Source organism: Rhinatrema bivittatum, chromosome 3 (assembly GCF_901001135.1).
Source record: "Rhinatrema bivittatum chromosome 3, aRhiBiv1.1, whole genome shotgun sequence".
Lineage (NCBI taxonomy): Eukaryota > Metazoa > Chordata > Amphibia > Gymnophiona > Rhinatrematidae > Rhinatrema > Rhinatrema bivittatum.
The window spans coordinates 426,100,384-426,112,659 of NC_042617.1; the positions used below are offsets into that span (position 1 = coordinate 426,100,384).

General features: G+C 41.9%; 1 protein-coding gene across 4 annotated transcripts in view; it reads right to left on the bottom strand.

The window, feature by feature from the left end:
• ARHGEF10 (Rho guanine nucleotide exchange factor 10) overlaps positions 1-12,276 on the bottom strand; it is a 370,273-nt gene that overhangs the window by 116,320 nt on the left and 241,677 nt on the right. For all 4 annotated transcript variants that reach the window (XM_029595755.1, XM_029595756.1, XM_029595757.1 and 1 more), the window contains exon 22: positions 10,803-10,924. In XM_029595755.1, coding sequence (XP_029451615.1) covers positions 10,803-10,924 — 122 coding nt within the window. The remainder of the gene's footprint in view (positions 1-10,802; positions 10,925-12,276) is intronic.

Genomic DNA, 12,276 nt, shown 5'->3' on the forward strand with positions numbered 1-12,276 from the left:
GCAGAGGTGGAAAGGCTGGAGAGGCTGTAGCAGTTGGGCTTTTATAAAAAATATACGGCCAAATTTTAGAGACCCCGCACACAAATACTGGTGGTTATGCGTGTGGATGGGCCTTGTGCATGCCACACACGTTACCTGCTATTAATTAAGTTGTCTTAGAAAATAGCCACTGCTATTGCTAGCAACAGTAACATGGAATAGACTTAATTTTTGGGTACTTGCCAGGTTCTTATGGCCTGGATCAGCCACTGTTGGAAACAGGATGCTGGGCTTGATGGACCCTTGGTCTGATCCAGTATGGCATGTTCTTATGTTCTTATTCCTATTACCATAAAACACGTCCCTTTTTCTATCGCATGTGGTATTTAGTGCATTTTGATAAATCCAGGCCTAAGATGGCTGCCCTTGTGTGGCATGGATGGAGTAGATACCAAGAAAGGAGGGTGAAATCAGCTTTGGGAGATGAGGTACATAATTGCGTTGCCAGTCACCTGAACTTGATTTGCTGGCAGATGTCGTTAGTCATTTCTGTGCTTCATCTGTCCAAAGACAACTGCAGGCATTTTGTTTGAATTTTCAAAGCCATTAAAACACGGGTTTATGCACATAAATCACTGGTTATAAAACTGCCCCGAGTTTGAGTATACATAAAGCGCAAACGTATGCACGTACGTTCACTAAAAAACTGGAGTAACGTAGAGGCATGCCTGCTGCATAGGTTACACGCGGTGTTTTAAAATTCCCCTCAATGAGGCTTCAGCATGCAGTTGCTGCCACAACACTACAGGGCCTCGTAAAGGAAGGGAGGTGCTTGGATATCAGTGTCCTGACTCAAGGCTGGCAGATTTCCCTCCTTGGTGTCACTGAGAGGGATGTGCTAGGGGCTGGCTGAAGCACCTTCTGAGTCCTCCTCCTCCTCCTTGGCAGACCTATGAGGAGTGTGCTTTTGGTCTGCTTTTTCCTTTCCTGGAATTCTCTTCTTGCATCTCTTCTTCTGGGGTTCAGATGCTCCTCCATTTCTGCCCTAGACACTGACAACTAGCCTATGCAGCAAGGGGGCTAAATCATACGGAAGAGAGGACTGTGCATGCTTAGGTTAATGTTTACATGCTATTTATCTCCAAGGAGCTATAAGTGCATAGAAGCTACAATTGTATGCATGATAATAATGTTCATGTGCCAATGAGGATACTTTTCAGTGTGTGCTAAAAAAATGTAGCACACTGCATGTTAAATGATGCTTTACCAAGCACATTACATTCTTCAGCACAAGCACACTAAAAATACCTCTTTTGCATGAGTTTTAATGCATAGGCCCTTAAATGAATATAAAAAAAAATAGAAAATGCAAAAATAAATGTAAATGAAGTAAACATTTGTGTTTTATTAACTGAAATGTAATTTAAGGAAAAAAGATCCAATTTTTAATACATTTTTCCCATTTTATGCCAGGAGCAAAATCTTATAATGGCAGAACTATTACGTACATTCTTCAAAACTACTGTCCTTTTTGGCTCTATTGCTGATTTGCTGGACTTTATTCCAAGGAGTCCTTTTGTATTGTCCTGATGTATTTTACTTCTCATTTTATTTGATTTAGTTTTGTTTTTTTTTAATAAAGTTGTATATCTTTTAACAACACCTCAACCTCTGTGCTGTAAAACTCCCCTTCTCGAGTCAAATCTTCAGCTGTTTGCGCTTATTAAATCTATCAGTGTTCGACAAGTCACTGTCACTGACCTGCTGGATCAAGTGAAAATTACAGTCCACTCTTTCCTTCTGACTGGCTTTAGGTTAAGACTCCCTTGGATTACAACTCCCAGCAGACTCCTGCTTTATGTTCCTCTTGGAACTGCAACTCATGACAACCTCCTTGCCTGTTCCTCACGTTATTAAAGTAGCGTTAGATCTGGCTTTCTGTTTACAGCACCCTCTGTCTCTCTGGCTGGCTGCTTTCGTTCCATCTCCAGGTTTTCCTGCCTGTGTGGCCTTCTGATGAGGATTAGCATAGCTGCGCTATGGTGGAAATGCTTAGGTTATGAACGCCTTATCAAAACTTTACACACTATTGTCTCCCCAGAATGAAAAAACAGGACCTTAAGAGTCTTGTTAGCTTCAACTGTCAACTTTATTATTTTCCTTCTTTCTGCTCCTATTGCAGTTTAAAAATTAAGACTCCTAAGATATTATTCAGTTACAGAACACTGATGTACCATGAACATAAGCAGGCTGTCATTAATTCCCTCTCTTACGCTTATCTTAGTCAGTCCATGAATTTAGTTTTGCTTCTCATTCATCAAATCAATCCAACAATAAATAGAGAAAGGAAAAGAGAAGAGGAGTCAACAAACAAATGCCTATGATGGTAGCTTTTAAACAGGCACACAGGTGAACATGTACCCACATGTGCATCGGCGCGCACCCAGATACATTGCAGTTTTATAACACACCCACACACATACCCAAGTATGTTATAGAATAGCCTAGGCACGCGTATGTGTGCACCTAATTTTACAAGTGGGTGCGTACAGCAGCTTAAAGTCAGGTTTGAGCTACCCAAGTGGGGAATCGTTTTGTTTTTTTTTAGAAAGTGCGTGTCCATGCCATGACCAGTTTTACCAGTTCACCCAGTCTAGAGCTAGGTCCTCCAACCCCCCCCCCCCCCCCCCCGGTTCTTTAGCCTGTGCTCACTCCAGTTATCCCAGACCCCTTAAAACCCCCTTGGGGATGCCTTTACATTTTTTTTTTTTTAACATATACATCCTCCATGACAGAAGTAAATTTATGCTGCACTGGACTTGGATGCACACCCAGATGCGTAGGTATTTGTGCGCATATCTCTTGGCCATGCTCCTCCCACACCGCACCCATTTTTTTCTTCGGCACGTGTGTAAACATCCTCCCACTTTATACAATCGGGTGGACACGTGCTAGATACGCCTACCAAAAATCGGGAGATGGCACGCATACCTTTTAAAATTCATCTCTATATTTTCTGCATTACCAGAATATTCTAGTCAATTCGTATATTTTTCTGCTGATTTTTATAATGCAAACATTTAAATTATAACAAAGAATTTTAGTGCTGGGCAGTAAGCACTCAGATTCAGCAGGCAGTGAATGTAGAAGCCTGGCATTAGACCCGCCGGCCGCGGCGGCCCACGACCGGGGCCAGGTGTCATGGCTGCCGGCAGCAGCGGACCGCGACCAGGGTCGGGCTGACGGCCATGGGAATAGACTTACCCAAGGCATCGGGTTTCGTCGGAGGCTCCTGCTGTGGCAGGCAGCCTTTCTTTTTGCCCTCTCATGGCCGCTGAAAGGCCCGGCCGCATGGTTCCTCGGCTGGACCGGCTCCTCCCCCTCAGCCTGCTAGGAGCCACACGCACGGCTGAAGAGAAAATTTAAAGGAGCCATGACAGGAAATTGTCATTGGTCCTTCTGGGACTCCTCCCTCCAGTTTCTGTATTTAAGGCAAGGTCTTGCCTTGGTATTGAGGCTCTGTGCTTGGTTCCTGTGTTCCATGTTCCTGGATTTGCTCTTCGTCCCGCTTCTGCTCCTCCACTTTGTTGGATTGATTCTTTGGCTTCTGACCTTCGGACCGGTGGTGGTGGTGAATTTCTGGTGTTGACTTGGACTGGCTTTGGACCCTTCTCCTGTGTTGCTCCTGGACTGGCTTCGGACCATTCTCCTGTGGTGCTTCCTGGACTAGCTTCGGACCACTCTCCCATCTGCTCCTGGACCGGCTCTCAACCTCTCTCTGGACTTCGACCCTTGGACCGGCTTTGGACTATCCTTCGACGTCTACTCCCCAACTGATTACAACCTGCAGGAGGCGCATGCATCCAGACTATCTTCAGTCTTCAGGGAGTCTCCTAAGTCCCAGTGGCCATGTTCCTACTGGCTCCTCCTGGGGGGATCACGATCTTCCAGGGTGAAACCTTCATCTAACATCTACATCATCAGGCCTTGTCATCCGATGGTAGAGACTGAAGAGGGTTGACTCCCTTTTTGGTAGCACTGACTCTACCTCGGAACAGGGTCCACTTTCTGAATCATAACACCTGGTGAATCTTGTCACTGCTGTACTTTTTAAAAAATAAAACTCATGATATTACTTTGCTTTTATGAGTGTATGTTCAGTAGGGATAGACTGTCCTAGGCAGAAGGCATAATAAGTTAATTGTCTTAATTGCCCTATCATTAGTTGCCCTCACCTTAAGCTCTGGATAGCTCGCTGCAAGGATGATTAACCTTTGATAATGGTCACTTCAGCATATCACAAAATGAAAATGATTTCACTGAAAATCATAACTATTTACTTGAGAAGGTCATTAAGGAAGTTAAAATCAATAAATATGTACAAACAATTATGCTGCAGACCAAACTTGAATAATATGGTCAAATGAGAACCCAAAATATAGACAGCAAGAGCTGGCTATTCATTCTGCTGTCCCATTAGACTAATACAGACTTTTAATTAATAAAAGACAGCTGCAAGCAATAAAAGCCCAATTTAACACTCTTAGGCTTGATATGTATGCTGCATACATAGACATTCACTGGGTAAGAAAAATTACCTAACCTAAAATTACTTTAAAACAACCGCGTGTGCGTACATGAACACGCGTATGCCGGCTCATGCCTATGGACGCGGCCATTTCATAACATGCGTGGACATATGCGCACATCTTATAAAATTGACTGAATGTGCGTAAAAATGCACACCATTTTATATGGATGCGCGCATGTGCCGCTTCTACCATGTAGGTTTTAACAAACATGCACGCCGACTCAATTACCAGTTAAACCAGTTCGTTCCCACTTTGCCTAGTTACAGGATAGGACTTCCTAACCTCCTAGCTAACTAACCTCTCTTTTACCCTACCTGTCCCATCCCACTGACTAGCCTAGTTTGTTATGTTTTATAACTTACACTCCATCTATAGCAGAAGTAAAGTAACGCGGCACGGGACCCCAGCGCGTAAATTCCCAGAATGCCTACACCCCACCACTTTTTTGAACTTTTTCTTTTGTGTGTGTACCGGGAGATATGCGTGACCATGGCCGCTTCTTAAAATACACCCGCCGGCCCGAGACACGTGCATATCTCCCTGATTTGGCATAAGGCTTTTAAAATCTACCCCCAAATGACTATTTTATGAAATAACCATAGCATCACACTTATGGATGCCATAATATGTCACAAGCTGCCTTAAGGATCCTCACACGTCACCTAGATAGGATTTTAGACAGTGCTGGGGAGGAGCCGGCAGTCGTGGTACATGTGGGCACCAACGACATAGGAAAATGTGGGAGGAAGGTTCTGGAAGCCAAATTTAGGCTCTTAGGTAGAAAGCTTAAATCCAGAACCTCCAGGGTAGCATTCTCTGAAATGCTCCCTGTTCCACGCGCAGGTCCCCAGAGGCAGGCAGAGCTCCAGAGTCCCAATGCGTGGATGAGACGATGGTGCAAGGAAGAGGGATTCAGTTTTGTTAGGAACTGGGGAACCTTTTGGGGAAGGGGGAGTCTCTTCCAAAGGGATGGGCTCCACCTTAACCAGGGTGGAACCAGACTGCTGGCACTAACCTTTAAAAAGGAGATAGAGCAGCTTTTAAACTAGAACAAAGGGGAAAGCCGACAGTCACTCAGCAGTGCATGGTTCGGAGAGAGGTATCTTCAAAGGATACTAATGATGCATTAGAATTAGGGCATCCTGACACTGAGGTTCCAATAATAAGAAAAGTAGTCCAAGTGCCTGTAACTAAAAACTCACCTGAGCTAAAAAATTCTAACTTATCCCTATCAATTAAAAAGCAGAATGAAAATACAAACAAAAAACAAACTTTGAAATGTTTGTATGCTAATGCCAGAAGTCTAAGAATTAAGATGGGAGAATTAGAATGTATAGCAGTGAATGATGACATAGACTTAATTGGCATCTCAGAGACATGGTGGAAGGAGGACAACCAATGGGACAGTGCTATACCGGAGTACAAATTATATTGCAATGATAGAGAGGAGCACCCGGGAGGCAGTGTGGCGCTTTATGTCCGGGATGGCATAGAGTCCAACAGGATAAACATCCTGCATGAGACTAAATGCACAATTGAATCTTTATGGGTAGAAATCCCTTGTGCGTCCACCTGGTCAAGATGGTGAGACTGACAGTGAAATGCTAAGAGAAATTAAGGAAGCTAACCAAATTGGTAGTGCAGTAATAATAGAAGACTTCAATTACCCTGATATTGACTGGGTAAATGTATCATCGGGACACGCTAGAGAGATAACGTTCCTGGATGGAATAAATGATAGCTTTATGGAGCAATTGGTTCAGGAACCAATGAGAGAGAGAGCAATTTTAGACCTAATTCTGAGTGGAGCACAGGATTTAGTGAGAGAGGTAACGGTGGTGGGGCCGCTTGGCAATAGTGATCATAATATGATCAAATTTGAATTAATGACTGGAAGAGGGGCAGTAAGCAAATCCACGGCTCTCGTGCTAAACTTTCAAAAGGGAAACTTTGATAAAATGAGAAAAATAGTTAGAAAAAAACTGAAAGGAGCAGCTACAAAAGTAAAAAGTGTGCAAGAGGTGTGGTCATTGTTAAAAAATACCATCCTAGAAGCACAATCCAGATGTATTCCACACATTAAAAAAGGTGGAAAGCAGGCAAAACGATTACTGGCATAGTTAAAAGGGGAGGTGAAAGAAGCTATTTTAGCCAAAAGATCTTCATTCAAAAATTGGAATAAGAATCCAACAGAAGAAAATAGGATAATGCACAAACGTTGGCAAGTTAAATGTAAGACATTGATAAGACAGGCTAAGAGAGAATTTAAAAAGAAGTTGGCCGTAGAGGCAAAAACTCACAGTAAAAACTTTTTTAAATATATCCGAAGCAGAAAGCCTGTGAGGGAGAAGGTTGGACCATTAGATGATTGAGGGGTTAAAGGGGCACTTCGAGAAGATAAGGCAATCACGGAAAGATTAAATGATTTTTTTTCTTCAGTGTTTACTGAAGAGGATGTTGGGGAGGTACCGGTACTGGAGAAGGTTTTCATGGGTAATGATTCAGATGGACTGAACCAAATCACGGTGAACCTAGAAGATGTTGTAGATCTGATTGATAAACTGAAGAGTAGTAAATCACCTGGACCGGATGGTATACACCTCAGAGTTCTGAAGGAACTAAAAAATGAAATTTCAGATCTATTAGTAAAATTTTGTAACCTATCATTAAAATCATCCATTGTACCTGAAGACTGGAGGATAGCTAATGTAACCGCCATATTTAAAAAGGGCTCCAGGGGAGATCCGGGAAATTACAGACCGGTTAGCCTGACTTCAGTGCCAGGAAAAATAGTGGAAAGTGTTCTAAACATCAAAATCACAGAACATATAGAAAGACATGGTTTAAAGGAACAAAGTCAGCATGGCTTTACCCAAGGCAAGTCTTGCCTCACAAATCTGATTCACTTTTTTGAAGGAGTTAATAAACATGTGGATAAAGGTGAACTGGTAGATGTAGTGTACTTGGATTTTCAGAAGGCATTTGACAAAGTTCCTCATGAGAGGCTTCTAGGAAAAGTAAAAAATCATGGGATAGGTGGCGATGTCCTTTCGTGGATTGCAAGCTGGCTAAAAGACAGGAAACAGAGAGTAGGATTAAATGGACAATTTTCTCAGTGGAAAGGAGTGGGCAGTGGAGTGCCTCAGGGATATGTACTGGGACCCTTACTTTTCAATATATTTATAAATGATCTGGAAAGAAATACAACGAGTGAGGTAATCAATTTGCAGATGATACAAAATTGTTCAGAGTAGTTAAATCACAAGCAGATTGTGATAAATTGCAGGAAGACCTTGTGAGGCTGGAAAATTGGGCATCTAAATGGCAGATGCATATAGGGAAAAATAACCCATGCTATAGTTACACAATGTTAGGTTCCATATTAGGTGCTACTACCCAAGAAAGAGATCTAGGCGTCATAGTGGATAACACATTGAAATCGTCGGTTCAGTGTGCTGCGGCAGTCAAAAAAGCAAACAGAATGTTGGGAATTATTAGAAAGGGAATGGTGAATAAAACGGAAAATGTCATAATGCCTCTGTATCGCTCCATGGTGAGACCGCACCTTGAATATTGTGTACAATTCTGGTCGCCGCATCTCAAATAAGATATAATTGCGATGGAGAAGGTACAGAGAAGGACTACCAAAATGATAAAGGGAATGGAATAGCTCCCCTATGAGGAAAGACTAAAGAGGTTAGGACTTTTCAGCTTGGAGAAGAGATGGCTGAGGGGGGATATGATAGAGGTGTTTAAAATCATAAGAGGTCTAGAACAGGTAGATGTGAATCGGTTTTTTACTCTTTCGAATAATAGAAAGACTAGGGGGCACTCCATGAAGTTAGCATGTGGTACATTTAAAGTAATCGGAGAAAGTTCTTTTTCACTCAATGCACAATTAAACTCAGGAATTTGTTGCCAAAGGATGTGGTTAGTGCAGTTAGTATAGCTGTGTTTAAAAAAGGATTGGATAAGTTCTTGGAGGAGAAGTCCATTACCTGCTATTAATTAAGTTGACTTAGAAAATAGCCACTGCTATTACTAGCAACGGTAACATGGAATAGACTTAGTTTTTGGGGACTTGCCAGGTTCTTATGGCCTGGATCGGCCACTGCTGGAAACAGGATGCTGGGCTTGATGAACCCTTGGTCTGACCCAGTATGGCAAATTCTTATGTTATATTGTCACTGAAAGTGCTTAAAAATGCATAATTATTTCTGGCTAGAAACCCTATTAATTAGTTGTGTGAGTGTACAATCTCACTTGTCAGTTGTAACTGATGCTTGTGTGCATACGGCACACCAGATCTACTACATCTTGGTTCACCATACCCAGATAGCACAACTTCGCTCCTTATCAGCTCAGGAACGCAGACCTCTACTCCAACAGAACCTACTCCTTATCTTTAACAAAATCAAAAAGAAAGGCTGTCTACTCTGATTCTGCAAATCTTCCAAAATCAAGCCTCATTCTTCAGGATCCCTAGAATGAACAGTGAATCTAACTAATCAAATAAAGCATAAGACTGTGTTTCCCTAACTAAACATGGACATTTAACCCCTGTGTGAGTCGTGATGTTCTGAATAAATGAAATCAAATAATACTCCTGTGTCTCTGTTGACCTAATACAATTCATTAGCACAAATTTTCACCTTAGAACGTTCTATAATCTTAGAAATTTCGGTACCAATTAACTTCAAGTTCCTTCAAAATTACTCTTTAGCAAATTGACGATGTTTAAAAATGTCCTGAAGTTTGTTTTTGTTATTTTTTCTGGAATATTTGTGTATGGTCTATGGCCTGATAGTGTCATAAGAACACAAGAATTTACCCTACTGTCAGACAAAGTCTATCAAGCTCAGTATCCTGTTTCCGACAGCAGCCAATCCAGCTCACAAATACCTGTCAAAATCTCAAACAGTAAATAGATTCCATGCTGCTATCGTGCAGTAATAAGAAGTAGCTATTTCTTAAGTCTACTTCTCCTTCAGGAACCGGTCCAAACGTTTTTTTAAATCCAACTATGCTAATTACCTTAATTATTTCCTCCAGTAATGAAGTCCAAATAATAACTGTGCATTGAATGAAAAAGAATTTTCTCCAATTTGTTTTGAATGTACTTCTAACTTTATGGAGTGCCCCCTAGTGTTTGTATTTTTTGAAAGAGTAAATAATCGACTTGCATTTACGCATTCTATTCTACTCATGATTTTATAGACCTCTATCATATTCCCCCTCAGCTATCTCTTCTCCAAGTAGAACAATCCCAACTTCTTTAGCTTTACTTTGTAAGGGAGCAGTTCCATCCCCTTTATCATTTTGGTCACCTTTGTACCTTTTCCAATGCAACTATATATTTTTTGAGATGTGGTGACCAGAACTGCACACAATACTCTAGATGAAGCCTCACAACCAAGCAGTATAAAAGCATAATGACATTCGCTGTTTTATTACATTCTATTTGCTTTTTTAATCGCCGCTGCATGTTGAATCGTGCATTTCAAAGTACTGTCCTCTATGACGCCCAAATCCTTTTCCTGGGTGGTAACTCCAAAAATGGAACTTAACATTGTGTAACTACAGCGTGGGTTACTTTTTCCCCTATATGCATCACTTTGCACTTGTCCACATTAAATTTTATCTGTCATTTAAATGCCCAGTCTTCCAGTCTTGCGAGGTCTTCCTGCAATTTTTTTACAATCCGCTTATGATTTTAACAACTGTGGCCAGTGACTTCCTCTTTTTTATGTCTGGGCACAGCAACACTTGTCCTGCCTCCAGCAGAGTTCAGACTGAGGTTTTACAAGCAGCTGCTTGTTCACAGTTCTTGCTCCTTTTTGTGGGTGATGTGCTCATGAAAAGGTTTCTCAGCTCATGTCTGATCCCCAGAAGAATTATCTGCTGATATCTGAATACTCTAACATGGGTCTATCTTCTTAGGAGTTTCACAGTCTATTTTGTGGTTTTAATAAGTGGCTCTGCAATGTCTTTATAGAAACATAGAAATGATGGCTCTTAGAAAAAATAAACTGGTGGACTAATCATATGGGGCATAAGTGAGGCATTTATTGCCAAATGAACATGGCTATGCAAGTCAAAAGGAGCAAAGCCTCTTGCTCCTATTTACAAATAGAAAAAGTATCAGCAAAATGCATAAACGGGTAGTAGCTGCAGTAGTAAATGAGAATGTGATTTAAGGAAGGACAGAAATGATCTCAAGTTAACCATTACCTTAAACTCTTGTTGTTTTGACATCATGACTGGCATGTGTTTAACCAGGAGAGGATGCTTCTGTTTTTTGATTTGATTTCCATCATCTTCTATACAGAACCAACCCAGCTGGTTCTCCTCCTCTGGGGTGATATCAAAGGGGAAAGAAAAAAAAAAAAGGAATCAGAAGTGCTTGACTGATAGTTGTTGACAATTCTTTGAAAACACATCCATATGACAGACACAATTCTGGTAAACCGTGACTATTTTAATTCTCACAAACCATACCAAATGAATGGTGAAAATTACTTCTACAGCATCAGTTCTTGGGAAATTAGAGGTCCATATCCACTAGATTGGTGAGGGAGCAAAGTTATCCGGTAATGTTACCTAGGAGAACAAGCCTCCCGCTGCATATACTCAGCTGTAGTTATCTGGGGAAAGTTATATGGATAATTTTAGCCATCTCTGAATATTCTCGGTCAAATTATCCAGGTGAGTTTCTCCAGATAACTTTTCCTTAACTGATTACATTCAACATATAGCAGGTTAAGATCTGCATGCAAGCAGGCCCGATCTCACCCCTCAATATAATTAATAGAATGTCAAAGTGTAGCACTCGATTCCACTGAAAATAATTAAACCATGTGCAGGCCATAGTGGCCTGAGGTCCCCTTCCCCTTCCCCAATATTAAATTTGCAGGCCTGGTTCTGGGCCCCCTCCTGCTCCCCTTCCCATCCTCTGGTCCCACACAGAACACCCTCTCATGTCCTCACAGCCAAGTCAAGAGGCATCAGACTCTTACTGCGCTCCCAGCCATGTCCAGCATTGCTTGGACAGGAGGTGTTGGGGGATTTGAAGAGGTTTTGGGTGTGGCAGGAGAGTGGGGTGGGTAGAGAAGGGTGCCCAGAGTGAAGCCTGTGAATTTTATATTGGGGGGGAGGGAGGGATCCTCAGGTCATTATAGCCTGCAACTTGGTTTCAATATTTTGGAGATTGGTGTGACAGCATGGTGTGCAAACTTGGGTTTCATTAGCCAGGATGTGCCTGAGGGTAGGAAACAGCCTGAATGTTGTTTTCCATCAAAGTACAACTTGTATTATGTACAGAACAGAAAATACTAAAGCCTGATTGCCTCAGCAGTTTCTGCAATGAAAGTTGGAGCTAGTCACACATACAAGGTCTTAAGAGTAATTCCTGGAGCTGCTTCCTCCCAGTCTGGGCCTAAAGCTCCTTCCTGAGCCTGGATCTAATATCCCTCAATGGAATTGCCCTCTGACCTTGCTTCCCATCTGGGATATTTCTTAAGGTGGAGCAGCTTAAGGTGGGTAGCTGGACCTGGTCCTTGTAAGGTGTTCTGGTGGTCTGGCCTTTACATCTCTTTACTGGGGGGAATCGGACACTAGATGCTGACTTTCTTATTTTTTTAATATTTGTCAGAGGGAGGAGGGACTGGGCTTGCTTGGAAGCTAGTTTTCTGGTTTTTACTGCTTT